This window comes from Scaptodrosophila lebanonensis, unplaced genomic scaffold (genome assembly GCF_003285725.1).
Source record: "Scaptodrosophila lebanonensis strain 11010-0011.00,11010-0021.00 unplaced genomic scaffold, SlebRS2 tig00000061-arrow-pilon, whole genome shotgun sequence".
NCBI lineage: Eukaryota > Metazoa > Arthropoda > Insecta > Diptera > Drosophilidae > Scaptodrosophila > Scaptodrosophila lebanonensis.
The window spans coordinates 8,146,830-8,170,216 of record NW_022060554.1 but is presented as its reverse complement, the minus strand read 5'-3'; the positions used below and the strand labels follow the sequence as shown (position 1 = coordinate 8,170,216).

Sequence of the window (23,387 nt, the reverse complement as noted above, 5' to 3'; positions counted from 1 at the left end):
ATTTTATAATTATTCTATTTTATTTTACAATATATTATTGAATTGCGTGAACTGTGGCTGCAAACTTGGATAAGATTTTATGCTTTACTTGGAACACGATGCGCCAGTGATGGTTCTCCGAATGTGGAATGTGCTTGTTGTATAATATCGGCGTTCCTTCGGCTTGCATTGCCTCATAACTCGGAGCCATAGGTCCAAATAAGCCTAAGCACGGATTTATACAGATCCCAGAACGCTGCCTTGGGGGCCTTCAGCTTCGGTGATGTGATCATGTGATGTACTTAAGTCTCATTTCACTGAAAAGACTCTTTCGCAAGGATACGACACCCGTTCTTCAATTTCAGTGCGAAAAAATTTCACTCGGCTGGAATTCCATGGGTTCGAATGCATATTTTATATATATTAGTACCTGATGAATGAGTTGGTGGCAGAATTTGGCTGAAAGACACTCACTTTTTCTTCGTAATTGAGGAGCCAGCTGCCAGACGCGGACACATAACCGCTAACTGATATTTTCCAAATTTGAATGTAAAATTCCAAGAATTACGGGGTTATAGAAAACTACTAGGAGAGGGAATGAAATTCTGATATACACATTTTCTGCGTTTTCAAATAAGGCATCTTGGTATAATATTTGGTATCCAAGCACTTATAGTCTCTGAGATATAGGTGATTATATGAACGGCGTTACGGGAAAACCCTATTAGCGAGGAAGTGGGAGGTGTAATAAAAAAATAAAACAAACTAATACAGAGTACACACATAGGGCATCTGTGTACAAAATTCGGTGTCGTTATCTCATAGTCTCTTAAATCCAGGTGATCATACGGACGGAGAGAAGGACAGAGAGGGCTAGATCGACTCGGCTTGCCATGCTGATCAAGAATATATGTACATACATAAAATACTTTGTGGGGTCCGCCAAATCAGCTTATTTGTGTTGCATACATATATACACACATACATACATACATTCGAATTAAACTAGTATATGTACCTTTTTAACGTTTGGGTACAGGGTATAAAAACAATAAACGTTAATATGGCAGCAGACAGCTCATAACTAAGTATACACAATTCTGCGTACATTTTGTTATACCCTGTAGCCAACGGGTAAAAGAGTATATTAGTTTTGTGGAAGTGTTCATATAAGACACAGAAGGAGGCGTGGCAGACCCCACAAAGTATATTTATTCTTGATCAGTATGACAAGACGAGTCGATATGAAAATCTCCGTCTGTCTGTATGAACGCAAGAATCTCAGAAAGTATAGGAGCCAGAATAATCATTTTTACTATCCCGATTCTCCTATTTATTGTTTTGTATGCATAACAGCCACTCCCCCGATATTAGTGAAATTATAGTCCTTTAGTGATTATGTGTCCTCCTGTTAAGTTTCATTACGATAGATCAAAGTTTAATCGCTGGCCGTGCTGTGCTCACAGCTGGTGTTGTTATTGCTGCTTTGGCTCAACTCTGTACTGCACACATGTGTTGCACGATTATAGTCACGCATGGAGACAATATTGGGGTAAATGTATTATTTTAAAACAGTACGACTTTATGTATGTGTTATATATTTATGTTATTAATTTTATTTAATTAGTTTAATTTGAAAAAAATATATCCAAAAAAAGTTTCTTTTAATTTTGTTGCTTTTATACAGAGTATTGAACAGTTGGGCTACGTTTTTTAACTTTTTAAAGACTTCATCTTTGACTCTAACTATATCTAATAAACGCTTCTAAGTCAAAGTTTGGTGATTCTGCCTTTTTTATGAGAGCATTTCGTAATGCGTTTATACGTAACATACAAACAAATATACTTACGTATTTATATACTTGTATGTACGTGTACGTATAGTATGTAAATCGAGTGTATAACTTGTGTCTAACTTAGCTGTCAATAAAGAGCGGTCAAACCAAACCGAATAGTAATATGTGTAAACGGTTCTTAAGTTGTAACGGTGACGCCACAAATGAAATGTATTGGGCCATTCCACAAGTTTCTGACGCTTCCAGACATTCCGTCTACGGCTACCACTTCGAGTGAATCACATTGTCAACTGTGGGAGTGGGTGGGGTGGCGCTCCCGCTCTATCGCTTGTGGAGGCAATGACAACGGCTTAATCATCGGCCGGCAAGAGGCGCGGTCTGAAGTTCAACCGGTTTCAGGACGCCAGCGTCAGGTTTTGCGTACGCTTAATGCTAAGTTGATGACGAGCCACAACAACGAAGTTGAAATTGATGTAGCTTGGGTATTTCCGAGACCGCAAAGCAATCGAGCAGACAAATAAGTAGTTAGGTAGCAATAATGAGTAAACAAAAACCAAGAAAGGCAAAAGCAAATCCACCGGAGATAGCGGGAGAGTGTTTTTCACGCATCTTGAGAGGGAAACATGGCGAGCTACAACTGATAAGAGCAAGAGCGAGTCTTTTGCTGCTTCGAATCAAGTTGAAAGAGCGCTCCCAACTCATACTATAAATAATCTCAGGCGACGCTTTCGACGACCAGTCGCATCTCAGCAGTCGACACAGTATTAACAGCAACTTTAATTACTTTGAACTTGAATTTGAATACAAAGTGAAATCAAATAGAAACATGTTGAGCAGCCTTAATGAAAAAATTGCAGCGGTAGCATTACTCTTTGCACTTTGTCTCACGCATATGGCTGAGGGTCAGCGACCCTCATTTGCGGGCGCCCGTCCGCCGGGCGGACTCCATCAAAAAGACAAATACCATGGCACGCAGAATACGGCGGCAGAGAACATCACAGGCCTAGGTATAGCCAATCGATTTGGAAGCGATGCAGTACAGCGGCCGGAGATAAGCACATTGGCCTACGGAGCATCACAGAGTCCGCCAATGGGAGTAGATTGGGTCACACCCGAGGCCACTTATGTTCCCATTGCGTTCCCGGCCAGTTCATCAACTGCCACTGCAGGTGCAGCCGTCGGAACAGGCGCATCAGCATCTCCATCAGGATCACCACAGTTCGGAATTGTGAATCGTTTTGGGGCTGCCGAAAACAATAGCAACACTCCCAACTCCATCAGTGGATCTACAGTTCCAGCCGCAGGTGTAGTCCCGCTTCCCATTGATGCGCACAACGATCTTGAATTTGTCAACCATCTCAATCGCCTGCCCATCGATAAGCAGCCCTTCTGGTTCATCAACTACCAGGCCATTGAGGCTCAACGAAATAGTTCAAGGGCGAATGTTAATGCGCTCGAGACCCGCGGCTCATTCTTTGGCGGCTAGTCTACAGGCTCATTAAGTTAGGAGACTAGTTTTTAGCTCTCATCCATTTAGTTTGTAATCATGTTATGTGTAAATATAAACTAGTGTGTGTTGATGATTTATTTATAAAAAAGACGCGCGACGAACAAAATAAAAGCCCCGTATCGAGATTTGCATTCGAAATTTTTATGACGTGATAACCTTTAACAGCCTCCGATCACAAGTCTCAGTCATGATTAATCGTCAAGGAATGCCAAAGAACCGAAACATAATCGTTTGCGTTTACTATTAAGACAATAGCTCTTCAAATGGGTATCTCATTTAACCATTTATTATTTATTTAGAATATTGTAACTTTACAAAACAGTCTATTCAAAATTATTTTTGGACTTGAAAATAAAGTACTATCCACAAAACATCGTTATATTTTATTTAATTAAGATTCATAAACCGCGGAAGAAACTGAAGATCCCTCCGTCAGCGAACAGAAGACACTTGGACACACCAAATTAATGATTATTTTCCATTTGGTCTCCCATTTCTCTTCATGAGCATCACAAACTTAAATTCCAAAAACAATAAAATAACAATTGTCTCAATGGGAATGCTTAACAGCGAATTTGACAAGGCAGGCAACTTTTCAATATACAAGTATGTAGTATGCAGGGAAATCTGTTTAGAAGGAGCTCAATCCATTAAAAATGCATTGAAGTACAGGGGCAGACGGCGATGGTAGATGGCGATGCGGGAGAGCATTCGGTAAGGAGGGAAGACCATTAAATAGCAAGTATATTCACAAGAAAACTTCAGGGCAATAGACGGCAGCAAACAATGCAATATAAAAGCGTTTGCTGTGGGGAGAGGAGAATGCCTTTTGTTACCGGCGACTGATTTGCAATAAGACGAGGCACATGGCCGAGAGAATGGCGGAGGCAGAAAAAGCGCTGGCGAAATGCTTAGCAGGGAGAAAGGAATGTCACGAACGGACGTTCACGTAAGATAAAACAGGCAAACGCTTCACTTGCAGTTTGAATGCATAATTTACAAGATACATATACGTCCATACGAACATACATATATACATATATATATATAAAGACACATTTATGTGTATATAAATATAAATAGGTACAATATACACAACACAAAACAAATTACAGATAAGCACAATCAATAACAATCAATCGGAGGTGATGGGGAGATTACCAAGTCAACTGCTGTTGCAGCTGCTGAGGTGCAGCAAAGTAATAAAATTGTGGCACAGGATTGGCAACGGGGCTGATAGCGGGGGCTGGGGCGACCAGAAAGCTGGGTGAGACTGCAACAGGTGGAGCTTCGCCCTCCTCCAGACGTGCTGCTCTCTGTTGCTGATGACGCTGACGTTTGGCCATCTGTAGCTTAGCTAGGCGCTGAAGGTTCTGGCGCAGACGTGCAGGCACCGCCACAGCTGGTGTGGTGGACTCTACAGAAACGTCCTCACTGTCAATCTCCTCAATATCCACAAGTGATGGCTCCTCGTTTTCCACAGGCAGTGGATCATCTATAGGCGGGCCATAAATGAGCGCAGGCTCCGCTTCAACGCTTACTTTCTCTGCGGCCTCCGATGCCTCTGCATCGAATGGCACCTCGGGCTTCAGTTCAGACGCGGAGGGATAAGGCGTAGGTGGAACGGCATTTTCGGGCAACTGCTGCCTGGCAAAAGGACGCATTAGTCGCTGTCGACTGTAACGCAGGCGTGTGGGCGCCACTGCCCCACAGGTAGCCAGCAGGGTGACCAGGGCAGCAAGGAGGAGCAGTGATCTAGAGAATTGATGGCGTGCCATGATAGTGCGACTGATGATAGCTTTTTGTTGTCAGTCGTATATGGTGCTTTGACTTTTATAGTGCGACGATACTACCATCACCCCACCACTGTGGCCCCGGCGCCATTCTAGCCCCAGTAATTTTGACGATTTCTCGTCTATCGCTACGCATATAAAGCAGACTTAAAGCGCCTCACCGCTTTCTGATCGCCGCTCGCATGTCAAGCAGGCTTATGCGAATACATCGGGCGTGAAGTTCAGAGTTAACTACGTGTTGTCATAATGGCTACTTATGACTTAAATCGATGTATGGGCCCTTGACTAAATATTGTCACGTAGACCCTTAAGGTGTCCCTCGCAGCGCCAATTATGAGTGCACCAGCGTGGTCGGCGCCTATAAAAGCACCACTCGCAGCCACTAACAGCAACATTCTAAAATACTCTTTCAAACAGTTACTAAAGATGGCCCACAATTTCGTCTGCTCCCTGGTCGTGCTCTCTATAGTTGCCACGGCGGTTCAGGCAGAGCCTGCACGCTTCCGTAGCCGTTCGTCCCGTTTGCAATTGGCTCGTCAGGAGGCTGCACCACCAGCACCCATCGATCCACCACAAGATGCTCCAGCAGAGGCTCCTTACCCGCCCGCGGGAGTGACCCCAGCCGTGCCCTTCGATCTGCCCACAGAGACTGAAGCGCAACCAGATTTGACTTACGGCCCACCTGACAACACCTACGGTCCACCCGCAGAAGACTTGGCGCCACAGCCGGACAACACCTACGGTCCTCCCGATGCTGTTGATGCCGATCAGGACCCAGCACCTACGGCCGACACTGCTGATCCTATGGCACAAAATCTGATTCAGCCACGCAACAGCCGCCTCCGTAGTCGCCGTCCCGTACCGGAAAAGCTGCGTGCCGTTGAGATCATTAAAGCCAAGCCTGTATTTATCTATGCTCTGTGAGTTAGAATTAGGCATCAGAAATCTTTCTGAATTGGTTTGTTATTATTAAATAAATTGTTTCGATTTTGTTGTTAAAAAACTATATTAATTTCAATAGAAAGAAAAAATCAGAAAAAATCAATTAGAGATTTGATTAATTTCTTACTGATCTTTTAAGGTGCTGATGAAAACTACAAGTATATTACGTTTGTGGCCTGCCCCCTATTTGCCTAATTGTTCAGCTTTAAAATTTGAGTTATTTACCTACTTATCTACGTCTATGTTAATCTCTACTATTCACAAAAGATCACTTTTCATTGTTACCTGCAATGAGAGATTCATGCTACAGACGAATAATGCCAAATCGTACGTCTAAACGCTTGTGAAATCCAAGCGCAAAAGATCATTATTTTCTAGAAAGCTCAGATAATATTACAATTAATGTTTTTTTTGTTAATTTATAAATTGAAATTATTGAATTTATTTTTAAACAAATAGATGTACGCTCTATAGGTTGTGATCTGCTTAAAAATCAATGTTAATTTCTATCAAAAAGTCGTTGTTTAGTTACAACAAATAGATACTTTTCAAGTACCTCAGCAGGAAAGTTTGCGGACAGTGCCACTAATTACAGATTGAGGTAATAATTGTAAACAATTGTTTTTCGGTAAGGCTTATTTTAGAGTTTTGTTTTTAAAATTGATACATATATGTTTACTATATGAGCTCTGATTATTTTGAAAAACAATGTTAACTTATTCCTATAAGTCGTTTTTTAGTTTAAGCAATAAAATACTATTCCTTCGGCAGGAAATGTTTGCAAACCTAAAGGACCCCACTCTTATGTAATCATTTTTATCTGTAAGGCTTATATTAAAGTTTAGTTTTAGAACATATTTTCGTACAAAAATTTGTTTCTTTCCTATGGTAGAGTAGCGCAATAATTGTAATGATTATGTAACTTTTTTTTCGTTAGGGCTTATTTTAGGATTTGATTTTAGAAATTGATTTTTTTATACATTAATTAAAGAAATATGTGCTTACTCTATGAGCTCTGATCAGCATGAAACCCAATGTTAATTTCTTTGAATAGGTCGTTGTTTAGTTTGAGCAATAAAATACTCTCCAAATTTATACGACAGGAAGTGTTGGCGAACGCTTTAAAAGTGTGACATAAGTCGTTGAGTCTTACGATTGAAAATTGAGTTGCCGGGATCGCAAGAGCACATTGAGAAATCTTTGATAAGAGGGGAAGCTTTGATTTTAGGGCTTCCCAATATGGCAGAATTTCCTTATCATATGTTATACCAGGTCCAAACTGCAACAGTTTTATTTTTTTCTCAATAGGTTTGTCGGGTTCCCGGCTATTAATTCCTGGATGATATTTGCTTATAATGCTGTACTTGCTATCGTCTCGGATGTTCTTATTTTCAGACTTAATATTAAATACTGGATCACTTTCATTCTCTTTTCCATACCAATTGGAGCAGAAAAACAATTTAAACTAAATAAAAATAAATGGAATAAATGTCAATATAAAAATGTAAGCCAAACAGCCCAAAAGTGCTTACCTGAGCCAATTGCTTTTGTTCATCTGTTAAGATGTTTGACCCTAGATAGGTATACCTGGGATCTATGTATAAAGCAGTTGAAAAGACAGTTTTTCCTATTATATCATGTTTTTTGGAGGCCAGTGTAGAAATGCATTTACTAGCCACTGCATTTTCGTGAGCCATCTGATTTAATTTAGCTTCGCACAGCAGCCATTCTCTGAAGAAATCTCCCACAGGCATTTGCTTCGATTCGACTGCATTTAAGCATTCAACTATTTGTGTAAACGCGGCGTAGAAATTTTCTACAAAATCCCAGGGAAAATTATGTTCAGGTGCGTTTTTAGGTCTGTTTGTTTTAAGATTTTCTATCATTTTATAAATAGATCGCCATGGAAATTGTTTTACTAGACTGTCGATTTCGGTCTCCTCACTATCTTCTGAAGAGATTTCATCATCATTATGTGTTTTTACAGGGGATTCTAGGTCCTCAATGGGTTCCTTGTAATTACGGCAAATCTCCAGTTTGGCTCCGTAAAATTTGATCACTTCCTTCACAGCTAAATGAAGTAAATGGGTCGGGCAGAGATCAATGTTCATTGATGTTGATATTTTAGCAAAAACTTCTTCAAAATCTGGGTAATCATCATTTAGTTCACCATCTTCCTGGCACAAGTAGCGTACAATTTCTGGTGAGTCCAATGTGTCAGCACCATTGTCAACCATTATTGAATACACCTGATTCATGTTAATGCCAAAATTTTGCAAGCATTGCTCTAATTGTGCCTTTAAGCCTGGTACATCAATGCAGTCCACTGTTTTAATATCTTTCAATTCTAACATTCCGAGCGAATGCAATTTGGTTACAAAATTATCGACGTATTGAATATGAATGAAGAATAGAATTCGACTTTTATGTGCTACCATATCCAATTTGACGCATACCAAGTGTTCCTTTACTTTTTCTGTAATGACTGTGGAGATCTCTTTGGCAGCTAATTCGATATACTCAACTACATCCTTCGGGGTCAATTTAATGTCATATACTTCGGACCAGGGCTGTAGAAGTTTTACAAAAGTATCATCCTCGTCAAAGATTGATAGAGGTATTGAGTAAACAGAGACCATGTGCAGAACGCTTTTAACATATTCGTTTGGGGGCATTTTTAATGAGTTTTTTTCCATCCTTAACTTTTTGTTGTTATTGGCCAACTTTTCTATAATCTTTAATTCTCGTTTTGTAGCCATTTTAGAACAAAAATGTCATAAGCTCTATAATTAAAAATTTATCTGTAAAGATTTCAGTTTAAATTAGAGTAAGTGGTATAGATAAAGTAAATAATATATTTTAAAGACAATATTTAAGCCAAAAGAGAAAGCTAATACGAAATACTCTCTATGTAAATGTATAATTATGTACATATAAAAATTAAAAATATTACAAAAACAATAAACAAAAGTATAGTACAACTATACAAAAATAAGTTTGATCTATACCTCCATCGGGAATAGAACTGACGTGCCTGCATCAATAGAAAATAACTGCCATTTGATAAAAAAAATTTAAGAAAGAATTACGGAAGTCATGGAATATCACTAATAAAGGAAGGAGAAAAAATTTTCAAATACACCAGTACTGATTATATAAAAATAAGCCATCTGTGTCCAAAATCTCCAGCTCTTACAGTCTTTGAGATCTAAGTGTTTATGCGAACGGAGTTATGGTGTGTTTGCATTATATCAGAGGGGAATGGATATTGATGAATAAATAAATACTTTTCAAAAAATTCAAAATTGTCCTTTTCTTTTGAACAGACCATGTATGCGTTGGTGTACGTGTGTAAGCAACAAAGAGAATTAGAAGGACGAAACTGGTACTGCATTTTGGGGTGTAAAATTATTCTCCTTATAACTTTTTTTTAGGATGAACCGAATTGGATTGAACATAAATTCTAACAACAATTATTAAGAAATGTCCATTCAAATCTATGAGTCTGTCATTCTTATCATTATATATATCCTATCCTTGCCATGATAACAACCAGAAATAACAAACAAATTATCCAAAAAAGTTTGTCCTTTTCAAATTAACAATATTATTGCGATTGTGCGTGTCCTTGATATATGCCAAGCGAACAATTACCCTAACTGGAAGAAAAGCTACATATGCCTTATGAGAGACGAAAAGACACGTCTACCCCATGACCTACTGCACATGAATACAAAACGACAACGCTAGCGCAAAAATGCTATAAAATTATGAATATTTATAGCTCAGAACATAAAAAACATGACAGTTTCATGACGACCTATAGATTTTGTATGAGTTGGAATACTCTTTTCGCCTTCCCCCTCTCACCGTAGTGTTAATGAGACGCACTTGTAGCATTGACCACCGCGATTGGACAAAAGGGTCACGTAATGTACATTAAATCGGAAATCACAAGCTACAGACACAGGTAACAAGCAAAAAGACGCATTCATACGATAAGCGGTAACAACAGTAAGAATAGCAAATGACCAGCCAGCCGATAGCAACATAATCAAAGTTAGCGACAGGAACATACAGCGAGGCCTAGAGCCGAAAGTGACAAACATAATTTAAAATCAGAAATTAGGTGGGAGGCGACAGCAGAGAGTAGTTGGCTATAAAAACGCGTAGCGCGTGAAGAAGTCAGAACACAAGCGAAACGATCGTGAAAATGACTACAAGTACAACTGTTATTCTAATTAGCCTGGCATTGATGGTTACAGCCGAGCCAGTGCGTCAACGATTTACGCCTCGGCGTGGACTAGCGCGTCAGGAGGAAGCACCCATAGCGCCAAGTCCTGCACCAACGGGCTATCCTGCAGCGGGTATTACACCAGAAATACCGTTCGATCTTCCCAGCTCGACTGACAAGCCAGAAGCGACGTATTTGCCGCCAGATAATACCTATGGACCTCCCGAAGTTGTCTACGGGCCACCGCAAAGTGTTGGCGAAGTGGCACCAGAGATTACGCCAGAACAACCTCTCCAAGAAGATGATGTGCCACCGACGGTAGAAGAAGAGGAGGAATCACTTGGTGATTCCAAACAGAAGCCGGATAACGACGAGGATGTGCCACTGGCACTCAGTGATGATGGGACAGTAATAGCCGTTTCCACGACACTTGATCAGCCACAAAACTTGGCCAGACTCTACCAACGTTTTCCACAGGCTCGCAAACGCGGCCAGCTACCAGTGCCCGAGCGTTTGATATTAATGAGGGGATCACGATATAGTCTCAGACGGCAGTAAAATGTAATGAGAATTATTTACAATTATGTACACGTATTAATAATAATATTAAAATATAATAATATATAATGAATAAAGTTCACCTACTCACCTACAAGTCGCTAGTCTCTCATAGGTTTGGCCCATTCATCATAAGCGTTTGCACGTTTCGTTTGAATCGTTCGCCATGTAAGTCTTATGTGGCGCTTGACCTCGTCAATATTTTTTGGGCAGTTGGTCAATATGTGTTTATGTGACCGATACTGGCGCTTACCAAGGTTTAATGTCTTATTGGTGCTATTTATACCCTCCAACTGACAAGTCTTTGGGCAGTTAATCTTCTGCCAGCGAAATGTGTGGTACTCGGACGTTATTAGTGACGCTTTGCGGCGTTCTCAGCTTTTCTGTTTATCCTTTATGTGAAGGCGCTCGTTTAAACCATGTGCGCTTTCCAGGACCTGCAAAGATTCAGCAATTACCAAGTACTTTGCAAAATCAGGAAGCAATAGGCGCGGCACCATATCCACCAGCTGGCTTGACACCAAATCCTCCCTTCGAATTACCTACCGAGGAAGCGGCTGAATTCCCTGAAGCTGAAGTCAAGCCTATCTATGAGCCACCAGATGAAACATATGGACCCCCAGATGAAACATATGGACCACCAGATGAAACATATGGACCACCGGCTATCGACGATGTGCCAGTACCAGATGTAACATACGGCCCACCCGATCAGACTTATGGACCTCCAGATCAAACTTACGGTCCCCCGCCTCCTGAACAAACGTATGGGCCTCCGGACCAGACCTACAGTCCACCCCCTGCAATAAGCGAAAATAACGTTGCAACAGCTACCTTACCACAAAGCGCTTCCATTATTAATGTAAGCAGCCTTCGTCCTCAGGCACAATTTGTGTTGCCACTGGTGCAGCGTCTTATTGCTTTCCGACCTCTACGACGTCCAATTCAAGTGCAACGAAAGCCATCCAAATTAAGAACGCCGCCGCGAAAGCCACAAAGACCTGCTAATGTCGTAAACGCGCCAAAAGCAGTTTTTCCTGCAACGCAGCTAAGCCTACCATTTATTGAACGGCGGACACCCTTTCGGTCGTCATCGCGTCTAGTTGTTAATGCTCCACTAAAAGCTATGAAAAATATTGCGAGTCCGACATTTGCCCAACTATCGCCCACAATTCGTAGACCAATTTTTTCGGGTAGTCGTATCATTGGTTATTCTGCTCAAGCGCAGAATTGGTAAATGGTATGCATTTTTAAAGATACTATAAATAAATCGAAACTTAACTGAAAAAACTCTTTTAATCTGGCTCAGTGAGGATGAACTCCCCGAATCAAATGCGTCGTTCTATTCAGACGAAAACGAACTATAGGGTTGCCTGACATCATACTTTACAAATCTGGCAAGGCTGCTCAGGGCAGTGCTGTATAATAGCTTTTCTCAGCAGTAAAGAAGCAACTGTGGTTAAGTCTTATATATTTAATGTGGCAAGGACATATGTATGGCAAAAGGGACAACTAATACATTCTAGTAAAATCCCACTAAAAAGTACAATCAGTAAATACATATAATTTGTGTGAAATATGTTTCGTTAGGGTTTCACACAATCTCTAACAATTTCTTTTAAAAATTTACATTTCTTAATTTTCTATGTTTTGGTTAATGCTACGTGGTGTAGTTCCAACAAGATTTTGTGTCACAACATACAAAGATATCATATAATGGTAGGTTTATTGTGTTTCTTTAAAAGCGAACTAATTTAGAAATTTGTTTCTACAGTTCACTAACTTTGATAGTTTACTGTAGCTGTAGATATTGCTGGCTTATGTACTCCTATTACAGCGAGTTCGACTGTATGGCAACACTATAATTGCCGCACGCGCAAAATAAAGCCGCACATTTATGCAGAGTCTTATAAATAACTTAAATTAGCAAAAGCTGCTCTATTTAAGATATAAACGCGCTTTGCGAAACGTTCCTTAGCTCGACCGTTTCAAAACAAGAGGATCAGAAGCAGAACAAAGTACGGAGCAGAGCGATTTGGTAAGTCAACGACTTGATATTTTTTTATTTACGTGCCAACATGCTGGAATTTCAGGTACAATGGCTGGCGTGTTGTTTGAAGATATATTTAATGTGAAAGACATGGACCCGGAGGGCAAGAAATTTGATCGTGTATCCCGCCTGCACTGCGAGTCCGAATCATTTAAAATGGACCTCATATTGGATATTAATTCCTGGCTCTATCCAATGGAACTGGGCGACAAATTTCGTCTGGTGCTGGCTACCACATTGCGTGAAGATGGCTGTCCCGACAGCGGCGAATATAATCCTATGGAGCATGAGGGTTCGAGAGCTGACAGCTTTGAGTACGTAATGTACGGCAAGATCTACCGAATTGAGGGCGACGAAGCGTCTAACGAGGCATCGCGACTGTCTGCCTATGTTTCATTTGGTGGACTGCTTATGCGGCTGCAAGGAGATGCCAACAATTTGCATGGCTTTGAGGTGGACCAACACATGTATTTGCTGATGAAACGCTTGGCTTTTTAGGGATCAGTTCTTTTAATAAATAATAATATGACGGATAAAATTGATTTATAACCAAAGTGTGCTTCCAATTTAGCGTTGTGTTCAAAGTGTCAATGCTAACCGGACGAATTTACTATTGACAATTTCTAAATTTAATAATGCGGCATTTTAATATATTAGTGATGCTTACAGTCTTTGGACTGGCCTGGATCCTTTGCGAAATTTGGCTCAGCAGAAACCGGAAATATTCTCTTACCAGGAACAAAGTTTTGATAAAACTAAGCAGCATCAATGAAGCTCTTCTAATTTTAAACAAAACGAAAACCCGTAACGCTGCGCTTGAGAATATATTCGCAAAGCTAATGACATCACAGCTTGATAAGCAGAGCGCAAAAAAGGTTGTGATTATGTTGGAGAAGAATTTACCAAGAGTCGCTACTGAACCAGCTTACAGAATTATCACCGAAGATGCCAAAGTGAGTGATGATGAAAACACAGATTATGATGCTGAAGTTGGGATTGACGGTGATAAGTCTCGTGGTGCCTTCAATCATAGTATCGTGTTGGAACCGAGATTGGAGTATGAGCTCGCGCTGCGACACATAGAAAGGGATATAACCGAAACAATGTATAATTTGAGCAGCGAATTGAGCGAAGTTATAGACCGAAATACAACCAACAACCTGTCGAACAGTATAAATAAAGTTCTGGCGCGCTGCAAAGAGAAGAAACTAGGAATTTTGAATGACATAAACAACTTACGCATGCTGGACGGTTACAATCGCTGGAGGGAGGAAGAGGCCAAGAAACTGGCGGAGATGGTTCAACATCATATCCAACGACTGCAGAGTCCAGAGAACTGCGAACGAGCACGCAAGTTGGTGTGTTACTTGAATAGAGACTGTGACTTTAGCTGTCAGTTGCATTATTTGGTCTACTGCTTCGTAGTTTCTTATGCCACATATCGCACACTTATACTTAAATCCGAAGGCTGGCGCTATAACTCCTATGGATGGAATAAAGTGTTTTTACCCATCTCACCAAACTGTGTTTACGTCAGTCCCTTCGATCGGATTGTAAAATGGCCAGGCCGCCATTATAGCCAAGTGATGGCCCCACCCACGATAGCGCCTAGTGGTGAGTACCAGCCCTATTTGCCCCTGTCTCCTCCTCCCCATCTGGCGAAGCGACTAAATCGATTTCATGGTAATCCCACTGCATGGTGGGTGGGCCAGTTTCTGAAGTATTTACTCCGCCCACAACCATCAATGCGTGACTTTCTCATATCAGGGATCAGGAATCTGAGCTGGCAACACCCCATTGTTGGCGTATTTATTCAAAACTCCAACTTAGGCGGCGGCCTTGTAGAATATATGACCTATGTAGAGGACTACTACCGCATGCTGGAGGGAAATGGAACGCAACAGGTGCGACGCATCTTCTTAGCCTCTGATGATGCACAAGTCATCAACGGAGCTCGCTCGTTATATCCCCACTACCAGATCATCGGTGATCCCGAAGTGGCAAATGGGATGTGGAGCTCTACCAATGCTGCTTTGAACACCATAATCCTGGACATATACCTTCTGTCCATCTCCGATCATCTGGTCTGCGCCTTTTCATCGCACATATGCCGACTGGCTTACGAATTAATGCAAACTTTGCATACAGATGCGTCACAGCGATTCATGTCGGTTGATCAAACGTACCATTTCAACATTAGTGATATTAAGACCCCCACATGGACAAACAGAAAAAAAACCTGAACACAATAAATAAAACGGTGTAGATACCTACTATGTACATATGTATGTAAATAACGTATTTTTAGTATGTTAGGCTGATAAAGGGGTCTGCAAATGTTAGTATTTTTATAGGTTTGCAAGCGGTATTTTGCTTTTGACATTAAACGGTCACACTAATTCCATGTCCATATTTTGTAGAATATAAATTGCTTTAACAAAAACGAGTGTGAAACAATCGGTATGCTGGGCATTAATATTGTTAAAGGAAAAGTTAGAGCATGCATCTAACATATAGCATTCATTAAGAACATTAAGCAAAGCGCTATGGGTTCAAAATCTACAATGTTTGTGTACATATTTTGTTCGAGTTAAAAGAGCAACCAAAACATGTTGGTAAAATGACAATTAGCTTATGTTTGTGTGCCTAATATTCTCAGATTCTTTAGCAGCATTAATGCTTAAACAAATTATAGATGCACGCAATGCAACAAAGACGACATCAGCGAAAGCGTCTGCAATGGTCCGGGGGCTGTCTTCTTTGTGTTTTTGTTGTTATTACTGCTGCTGCTGCCCACCCTGTGACAAATTCATGAGCCAGGTGGTAAGTTGAGGTCGTTAATTGGGCGAAATGGTTGTGGTGTTGGGTTTATAAATGTAGTTTACATGTAATATTTATTAATCATTTTGCGGTGCTTGGACATACATTACATACATATGTATGTATAGTACATACTAACATTTACATGTGTAGATTCGAGATAAGAATTTTGCTCCACAGGCTTCCACGGGGAGCGGGCATACAAAAGACTTCAACGCGCATGTTGCTACGGAAAATACCTCACCACCTTCACCTCCCAATATCCGAACTTATTAGCATTACAAAACTGCTGTTATGTATTCTTTCTGTACTGTTTTTTGTTTTGTATATTTTTTTTGCTGTCGTTCGTGCTTTTTTCGTTATTTTGCGCTCGCCTGCCCGTCATTCTCTTCTGTGCATTCTTCAACTCGCAATACTTTTTTTCAATTTAATGAATCGTTGACTACTGGACTGCGCGCGTGTGTTGAGTGTGTTTGGTGTGCTTGGTCGCGCTTTAATTTACTTTTCAACAGTTCTGTTTAACGCTTCATTTGCGTAACGTCCGGGGCACTCGGCAGCTGTCCCTGCACTTGGGCATGCTTCAGCGCCAACTGTTTTTGTTGCTGTGATGGTACTGGTACTTCATAAAGTTTAAGTGAGTTTGATGGAAATCGCATTACGATGGGCTTTGTCGCAAACTACTGCTGCTTGCTGGGCGCGGCCTTAATGGACCGCATCGTCGCCATAGCCAACATCATGATTATGATCATGATAATAACTGAGTAAAGAATAATTTTTGGCACCAGCCTAGAGCGCATTGCAGTCGTCCAGAAATCTGGCCACCAGATGTTTATTTCGCGCTTTCTGTCCAGGTTACCCCCTTAGCAGCTCCGGTCTGGTCTTGTCAATATTATTGTTGTTTTTTCAGCTACGTTTTCACTTTTTCCTTTGCTCTTTGCTATACATTTTCCGCTTTGATATGCGATTTCATTAGAAGTTATACTTGGGCACTTATGTAAATATATACATATGTATGTACATGCATATATTCTTATGTATATGTATGTATAGTCCCGCAGATTGCGAGCGAACGGTGCCGGTCCTCTTCAGTTTAATTCGTCTTGAGTGGCGCGCAGATCGATTTTAAAGTTTCGCTTGAAGCCTTCACAAAAAAAATTTCGTGTTCAGTTTGTCAGCATTACAGGCAAGTGCTTTAATTGTCGCAACACATTCTTATCGGAGTCTTATCAAAGACAATGTCTTATCAGTCATTGTGCCAGTCGCTGTCTATCGCGCTCTCTATTGCACAAAGTCTAAGTGAACAAACAAAAGATTGAGAAAACAAACTCTGAAATTCTTCTTGCGCCTAGGTTGTACGACTTAAATAAATTTACCTGGAAATTGTTGCTGATAAAGTTACTACTATAACAGAACAGAAACAAGAATAAAACAAGCTGCGTATACAGCGTTATAATGCACAGACATGATTTTGTCATGGCTCCCTTATCGTCACCTCGTTATTTGAATTTGTCGACGACGTCTTTCATTCCCAAGTTCAGTTGGACTGTGGACACAGCTGCTGCCTGGTTGGCTGATTGACGAAGTTTCTTTGTATTGTGTATGTGCGTTATTGCTGTTGTTGTTGTTCACATTAAGAATGACAATTGACGAACGAATTTTCCTCTTTCTTGCAGCGCATGTTTTTAAAAAGCGTAAAAAGTACAGAAACTACATATACAACATTCTTCAATAACTAAACACTTACCGGTGTGGGCTCTCTAAGCTAACCCAGCCCAATATACATATATTAGACTCTTGTAGCCTACTTTTAACTCGAGTAATCAATAAAAGTAAATTGGTAAAACAAAAAAAAATAAAATAAAAAAAAGGTGCCGGTTTTAAAAGCGCAAAATTACCAGAAACTAAAATTACAACATGGTACGCAGCCGACGCTCACTCTCTAAGGAGGATGTGGCCTCGTTGCTTACTGACAGTGGCATCTCGCTGTCCTCACCACCAACAGCAAGGGATTCTACACCCACACCAACGCCTAGCACAGCGAGCAAATGCAAGCGACGCAAAAGCAGCCTCAACAGTTTGCGCGATGCGGAGGCCAGCAGTCAATCAGAAGCGGAGCACTTGCCCAAGAAGAAGCCACGTAAATCGGAGTCAGGCACCCGAAAGCAGCATAAATGCAGCCATTGTGGCAAGGAGTTTGGTGGCAAGACCGACCTGCAGCGTCACATGCTCATACACTCTGACGAGCGGCCGCACAAATGCGAAGAGTGTGGCAAATGCTATCGTCAAGCGGTCAATCTAAAGAACCATATAACGACGGCACATGAGCACAAGAAACAGTTCACCTGTCCCGAATGTCCGAAATCTTTTGCCCTGAAGGAGCGACTGCGCCTGCACATGCGATTGCATTCCGGGGAGAAGCCTTACCCATGTGCACTCTGCGAGAAGCGGTTCGCACGTGGTGGTCAGGTAAGCGCTGGTGCATAAAACAGAGTGGCATATATTTTATTATCTCTTCCTCTTATCATGTTTGCAGCTGCAGCAGCACATGTTGTCACATCATAAGACCAGCATTCAGCAATTTAATTGCACCAAATGTTCAGCTAGCTTCTCGACTAATGCCAATTTGCGCGTGCACATGGAGCGCCATGAGCAAGGCATGGAGCATAGCTGCAGCATATGCGAGTCTCAGTTTCCGAACGACTTGGCCTTGCGCGCACACATCAATCAGGAGCATCACAAACTTAGCCGCTTCGATTGCGAGGTTTGCCACAAAACCATCGAGCCTGATGATGATCTCGCCTCACACATGCTGCGTCATGCCGCTGTCAAGACACACGTCTGCGAGATTTGCAACTCCTACTTCACCCAAAAGTCGCAGTACAATGTGCACATGCGCATGCACACGGGCGAGCGTCCATATCAATGTCGCGTGAGTAATCGATACAAAACGAGGAGATATTAAAAAACTTGTTACGTTCTTTAATTTGGGCAGCGATAACTTTCCTAAAGAGTTTCATAAATAATGTAATACTTAAATTTCACTTTGTTTTGTAGATCTGTCATCAGACCTTCGCGCACTCGACTGTTCTGAAACTTCATATACGTAAGCACACAGGCGAGAAACCCTTTCGCTGTCTGCTTTGCACGGACGAGGTGGCTTTCTCGCAACTGGCCCATCTCAAGAATCACATGAAGAAAATTCACAAGCAGCAAAAGCCCTATATGTGCCATGGCTGCCATGACTTCTTCAAGATTAAGGTCGAGCTGCAGGCACACGTGGAGCAGTGCGCCAAATGCCAGGCGAATGATAAAGCTACGCTCACGCCCGATTCACAGGCCGAAAAAGATACTCATGCATTAACCAGCATTCGCTTCAATATGGCGGTGGTGCTTAAGAAAATTAGCTCCGCGCAAAAGTTGCGCCAGTTGGGCTATGAAAAGCGTCTGATCGACAATGTAATCATCGCCTCCTTAAAGCTGGCACAGCGACCGGCACATGACGATGCGCAGCTAACACCACTGGCCCGTCTGCGTTTAAATGTCGAGGAATTTCTCAAGTGGATTGTGCCAGCGCCTACAATGCAAAAGTTTCGCGATGAGTTGCTATCCATCGACACGATTCTTGATAAAATTGCGACTATATATATGAAGCAAAAGTAGAAGCAGGCACTTTTGCTCTCCACACAACGTGCCATATGACGAGGATGGATATTTGTTTAGTTCTAAGCCATTGCAGCTCTTGCCATTTTCGTATCCTAAAGCTATACGACAAAAACCAAATATTTTATCCCAAAGATGTTTAACAATAAGCACTGAAACCTTTGAGAATTTACTTTAATTTTAGTTTGATTTTTGAAATGTTTAGTTTCAATTGAGCCTAAACTTGCCCGAGCAGTGCTTAGTGCGTATCAGTAGTGTTAAGTTAACTTGGCAACATGTGGCCATATAGATTTTAAACTTGGCAGCGGTCAAGTTTTTGCTGACTGTCGGGCCATTTATTAATTACTACTTACCTAAGTATTTACCTTAGCTAATCCCAAAGCCATTGTACAACACCGAAAAATAAAGTATAAATGCAAATGTACAACTAAATAAATTGCGTAACAGAAATATTGCACGATTATTTTGAAGTTATATCTTAAGGACTTCGAAATCGGGGCTTTAAAATTATGCTATATCAATTGTACTACCTTTAAGTTTATCGACTAAATCGATTGGCTTAACCTAACTAGGTTCAAGCTTTAATAAACGAAAAATCTAACTCGCATGTTATCATTCAGCCGATTTGATTTGCAGTGGAAGACTAAAATTTGGAGCTACATTTAATTTGAGTTTAGAAAAAAATTAGAAGTGGTTTTCAAAATTTGGAACCTTAATCAATGATAATAAAATACAAATTAATACAATTGTTAGTATACTCCACATAAGAAATAATTAGTCAGGGTTAAGTTGACTTTGGAAATTTTTGCCTGAAGCTCGATATTTGCAGGCATCTGATATTTTTTTTACACCGACAAGGAAACAGAAATAGTCGAACCTAAGAAGAATGGTAAGTGTAACAGTGGGCGATGAACATTTTGGCGTAGTGGACAACCATTATAAAAGAAACATTAGTTGTAATTAACTCCAAAAATAACTATGTATATGTAACAAATTTTGTTTCTGTTACCGCAAGCACTGAAAATTGCACAAACCCAAGATTCACAAACTAAAGACAATGCATTGTTGGATACGAACTTTAATCATGGATGGCTAAACTCACACTAAAATAAGGACTCTTTAAAGTTGTACATTTTAAATTCTTCTTTAGTCTTTAAACTATGCTGACAAGGTGGGCTATTTGGCAATATGTTTTTACTTGAATTTTTAGACTGGTAATAAACTACACCAATTCTGTTTTTACACGGTAGATTGGTTCCAGAAATAACCGTGTAAAAAAGATATTGATCATATTCAAAAACAGGTGATTGGTTCCTTATCTCTAAAGAAATATATGTATTGAAATTTTCTAATATTTCAAACCGTGTTATATCGAAATCGTGTAAAAAAGACCGTGTAAGAACCGAATTAGATGTATTAAGTACAAGTGGACAAGCTTAAGTCGGGTATTCCGACTTTGAAATACTATGTACATATGTGCAGAATAATTAGAGAAAAGGAAAAAAATTATGAAAATTTAAACAAAAGTATCGAAATTGTAATATTAAAAAAAAACAAGTAAAAAAGCTAAAGTCGGGTGTCCCGACTTTGAAATACTCTGTACATATGCTTAGAATAATTATAGAAATTAAAAAAATTAAGAAAAGTAAAAAAAAATTTGGATCGATTTTACCTCTTTTGGTATTCGAATTCACGTAAAGGGTGTATAATTGCACATTTACATAGCAATTGCGTCTATGTGAGTGTATGTGCGTGCAAGCATGTTTGCAGTCAACCAAAGCACCAGTATCAACAGCAGCTGCGGGTAGCGGTTGGGCAGCGCTGGAGCAGAAAATATATTTATGGCTTTAACTTCTTGTTAAATCGGTCTATTATAGTGAAACCAATAGACCATTCCAAGAATTACGGGAGTTAGAGAAAATCGCGATTTGCATGGGAGAGGGGGGAGGGAGGGAAATTCCAAAAAACACATTTTGTGCGTATTCACATAAGGCATCTTGGACTTTAAATTTGATATCCCTAGGTTTTATAGTCTCCGAGATATACGAAAAACCTCCATAGGGGGGAAGTGGGGGGAAAATAAAAAAAAAAAACTCGTATAGCGTACACCAATAAGGCATATTTGTGCAAAATTTGATGTCTAGCTCTTATAGTCTCTGAGATCCAGGTGTTCATACGGACGGACAGACAGGGCTAGATCGACTCGTCTCGTCATGCTGATCAAGAATATATATACACTGTGGGGTCTGCCACGCCTCCTTCTGCCTGTTACATTTATACAGAGTATAAAAAGCCCGTTTCAAAAAATTACGTTTTTTGCAGCTAAACTGTTTGGGCAAGCAGAAATTGTTTGTTGCAGAAAATTAAAGTAATAATGTAGTATAATACTATGTTGATATAGGAAAAATTAAAAGCCTTCGCCAATTATATTTAAATCATGTGTATTTAAGTTGTAACCTAACTCTAGAGAAATTAAAAAAAAAAAACACTCGAATTGGCTTGATTTGAACTTGATTGTTAAAATTGATGGTCATTTTGAGTGATTGAAAACGGTACCGTCGAGCAAGCCCGCAGTGAAATACCCTGTACTCTAACTCAAAACTCAATCCAAAAACAAACAGAGAACGCTACAGTCCAGCAAGCCCGACAGTAAAATAGCCTGTACTCTCCACAAAAAAGAAAAATTTAAAAAGACAAAATTTTTTTAAAAATTAAATTATTAAAAAAATTGAATTAATTAAATTAAATTAGAAGACATGTTTATATTCAGTTTTAACAGCATACATTTACATCACGTGCCTATGCGTGTTTATATGCGTGTGTGTATGCAGCACAAAGTTGAACCAAAGCAGCAACAACAACAACAACAGCTGCGGGCAGCGATTTATTTATGGCTATAACTTTCTTCATAATTGACCTATCATGATGGCACTTGGCATAAGGACAAATAACTATGAACTGGATGTATATGCCAAATTTGAGTTCAAAATTCCAAGAATTACCGGAGTTAGGAAAAACACGAATTGCGGGGGAGTGGGGGGGGGTGTATCAAAAAAAAAAAACACAAACTCGTTCTGCCTAGGGCTTAGGGGAACCTGAATGCCAAGTTTGGTTATCCTAGCTATTGTACTTGCTGAGATCGTTGCGCTCATACAGACAGACGGACGGACGGACAGTCGGACATGGCTATATCGACTTGTCTTGTCATCCTGATCAATAATATATATACTTTGTGGGGTCTGCCACGCCTCCTTCACCCTTTGGGTACAGGCTATAATGAATTAACTCATATTTAATTAATTTTTTTTTGTAAAGTAAAATATACATATTGCATGGGGGAAAATTATACGTCATACGTTATACGTTTTTTTTTGTTTTTTTTATGTGTCCAAAATAAATTTGGTGTGGTATATCTTCATACGCCGAATTTATTCCAAAAAAGTGAAAAAAGGACCATAGTGGGTCGGACTAATCCTATGACTTTAGTTCCTTATAAGTATGAACAGAATGTACGAATGTACATGCTCAGAGATACACACTCTGGTCTTTGCTTGCTGGCCGTAGCTCGCGGTACACACCCAATGCAGTGGCAATGGCAACAGTAACAGCAACAGCAATGGGAACAGTTATGTACAACTGCCACATAAATGTACATGGATGCTTTGGCTGCTGCCTGTTGGCCACTATATATGGATGCGTTTGTGCAAATTTATAAGGCACTCACATTAGGCGGCAAATATTTTTATGGCCTCCACTGCTGAGCATCTGTTTGGGTCTTCGAGCTACCCTGGCCCTGTCCCCCCATGGCAATTAATGAAATATCCAACACAAATTTATTGACATGGCTATAAATGTCAATGAAGGAAACTTCCGCGCGAGATATATGGCGAATTTTATATGTATCTATATGTTTTATCTAATGCGTGTGTAAGGATAATTTTATAACTAACATGGGGCGTTGGCGTGTCGCAGTTACCAGCCTTAGGCTAGGGAGCTCTCAATAGAAGCGCCCAATGGGCAACATGTGGAGCTGCGGCTGCTGTGT

At 40.4% G+C, this 23,387-nt stretch overlaps 9 protein-coding genes across 15 annotated transcripts; 7 read left to right on the top strand and 2 right to left on the bottom strand.

Moving 5' to 3' along the window:
* Positions 1-2,588: 2,588 nt before the first annotated feature.
* LOC115624820 lies at positions 2,589-3,408 on the top strand. The gene has a single exon (XM_030519668.1). The coding sequence runs from the start codon at positions 2,602-2,604 to the stop codon at positions 3,259-3,261; it is 660 nt and encodes a 219-aa protein (XP_030375528.1). The 5' UTR covers positions 2,589-2,601; the 3' UTR covers positions 3,262-3,408.
* A 1,034-nt stretch (positions 3,409-4,442) lies between these two features.
* LOC115624920 lies at positions 4,443-5,063 on the bottom strand. Its single transcript, XM_030519770.1, has one exon. The coding sequence runs from the start codon at positions 5,061-5,063 to the stop codon at positions 4,443-4,445; it is 621 nt and encodes a 206-aa protein (XP_030375630.1).
* A 441-nt stretch (positions 5,064-5,504) lies between these two features.
* On the top strand, positions 5,505-6,002 carry LOC115624961 (extensin). Its single transcript, XM_030519816.1, has one exon. The coding sequence runs from the start codon at positions 5,505-5,507 to the stop codon at positions 6,000-6,002; it is 498 nt and encodes a 165-aa protein (XP_030375676.1).
* Positions 6,003-7,026: 1,024 nt separating this feature from the next.
* On the bottom strand, positions 7,027-11,210 carry LOC115624919. Its single transcript, XM_030519769.1, has 3 exons — positions 10,904-11,210; positions 7,553-8,803; positions 7,027-7,485 (listed from the first exon to the last, which is right to left on the bottom strand). The coding sequence occupies exons 2-3, from the start codon at positions 8,777-8,779 to the stop codon at positions 7,027-7,029; spliced, it is 1,686 nt and encodes a 561-aa protein (XP_030375629.1). The 5' UTR covers positions 8,780-8,803; positions 10,904-11,210.
* Positions 10,234-10,812, top strand: LOC115624918. Its single transcript, XM_030519768.1, has one exon. The coding sequence runs from the start codon at positions 10,234-10,236 to the stop codon at positions 10,810-10,812; it is 579 nt and encodes a 192-aa protein (XP_030375628.1).
* LOC115624917 (extensin) lies at positions 11,107-12,179 on the top strand. The gene is made up of 3 exons (XM_030519767.1): positions 11,107-11,577; positions 11,623-12,045; positions 12,122-12,179. Exons 1-3 carry the CDS (start codon positions 11,144-11,146, stop codon positions 12,177-12,179), a joined length of 915 nt encoding a protein of 304 aa, XP_030375627.1. The 5' UTR covers positions 11,107-11,143.
* Positions 12,180-12,694: 515 nt separating this feature from the next.
* On the top strand, positions 12,695-13,416 carry LOC115624740 (DNA-directed RNA polymerases I, II, and III subunit RPABC3). The gene is made up of 2 exons (XM_030519567.1): positions 12,695-12,850; positions 12,906-13,416. The coding sequence occupies exon 2, from the start codon at positions 12,911-12,913 to the stop codon at positions 13,358-13,360; it is 450 nt and encodes a 149-aa protein (XP_030375427.1). The 5' UTR covers positions 12,695-12,850; positions 12,906-12,910; the 3' UTR covers positions 13,361-13,416.
* Positions 13,417-13,701: 285 nt separating this feature from the next.
* LOC115624916 (alpha-(1,6)-fucosyltransferase-like) lies at positions 13,702-15,105 on the top strand. The gene has a single exon (XM_030519766.1). The coding sequence runs from the start codon at positions 13,702-13,704 to the stop codon at positions 15,103-15,105; it is 1,404 nt and encodes a 467-aa protein (XP_030375626.1).
* A 188-nt stretch (positions 15,106-15,293) lies between these two features.
* LOC115624786 (zinc finger protein OZF) lies at positions 15,294-19,774 on the top strand. 7 transcript variants are annotated; one of them, XM_030519622.1, is made up of 5 exons: positions 15,294-15,322; positions 15,558-15,685; positions 17,356-18,148; positions 18,216-18,611; positions 18,737-19,774. In XM_030519622.1, the coding sequence occupies exons 3-5, from the start codon at positions 17,597-17,599 to the stop codon at positions 19,340-19,342; spliced, it is 1,554 nt and encodes a 517-aa protein (XP_030375482.1). In that variant the 5' UTR covers positions 15,294-15,322; positions 15,558-15,685; positions 17,356-17,596; the 3' UTR covers positions 19,343-19,774. The 7 variants fall into 7 exon arrangements, with proteins under 7 accessions (XP_030375482.1, XP_030375479.1, XP_030375480.1 ...); XM_030519619.1 differs by lacking the exon at positions 15,294-15,322 and adding an exon at positions 15,345-15,473; XM_030519620.1 differs by lacking the exon at positions 15,294-15,322 and adding an exon at positions 15,351-15,477.
* Positions 19,775-23,387: the final 3,613 nt, after the last annotated feature.

Bases quoted from the DNA above. Each gene is read 5' to 3' on its own strand.
- LOC115624820 (XM_030519668.1), top strand. From the start codon at position 2,602: ATGTTGAGCAGCCTTAATGAAAAAATTGCAGCGGTAGCATTACTCTTT.
- LOC115624919 (XM_030519769.1), bottom strand. From the start codon at position 8,779: ATGGCTACAAAACGAGAATTAAAGATTATAGAAAAGTTGGCCAATAAC. The intron at 7,486-7,552 runs GTAAGCACTTTT...ATTTTTATTTAG, and splicing joins AACAAAAGCAATTGGCTCAG to TTTAAATTGTTTTTCTGCTC.
- LOC115624920 (XM_030519770.1), bottom strand. From the start codon at position 5,063: ATGGCACGCCATCAATTCTCTAGATCACTGCTCCTCCTTGCTGCCCTG.
- LOC115624917 (XM_030519767.1), top strand. From the start codon at position 11,144: ATGTGTGGTACTCGGACGTTATTAGTGACGCTTTGCGGCGTTCTCAGC. The intron at 11,578-11,622 runs GTATGGGCCTCC...CCCTGCAATAAG, and splicing joins CCCCCGCCTCCTGAACAAAC to CGAAAATAACGTTGCAACAG. The intron at 12,046-12,121 runs GTAAATGGTATG...AATCTGGCTCAG, and splicing joins TCTGCTCAAGCGCAGAATTG to TGAGGATGAACTCCCCGAAT.
- LOC115624961 (XM_030519816.1), top strand. From the start codon at position 5,505: ATGGCCCACAATTTCGTCTGCTCCCTGGTCGTGCTCTCTATAGTTGCC.
- LOC115624740 (XM_030519567.1), top strand. From the start codon at position 12,911: ATGGCTGGCGTGTTGTTTGAAGATATATTTAATGTGAAAGACATGGAC.
- LOC115624786 (XM_030519622.1), top strand. From the start codon at position 17,597: ATGGTACGCAGCCGACGCTCACTCTCTAAGGAGGATGTGGCCTCGTTG. The intron at 18,149-18,215 runs GTAAGCGCTGGT...TCATGTTTGCAG, and splicing joins GGTTCGCACGTGGTGGTCAG to CTGCAGCAGCACATGTTGTC. The intron at 18,612-18,736 runs GTGAGTAATCGA...TTTGTTTTGTAG, and splicing joins AGCGTCCATATCAATGTCGC to ATCTGTCATCAGACCTTCGC.
- LOC115624918 (XM_030519768.1), top strand. From the start codon at position 10,234: ATGACTACAAGTACAACTGTTATTCTAATTAGCCTGGCATTGATGGTT.
- LOC115624916 (XM_030519766.1), top strand. From the start codon at position 13,702: ATGACATCACAGCTTGATAAGCAGAGCGCAAAAAAGGTTGTGATTATG.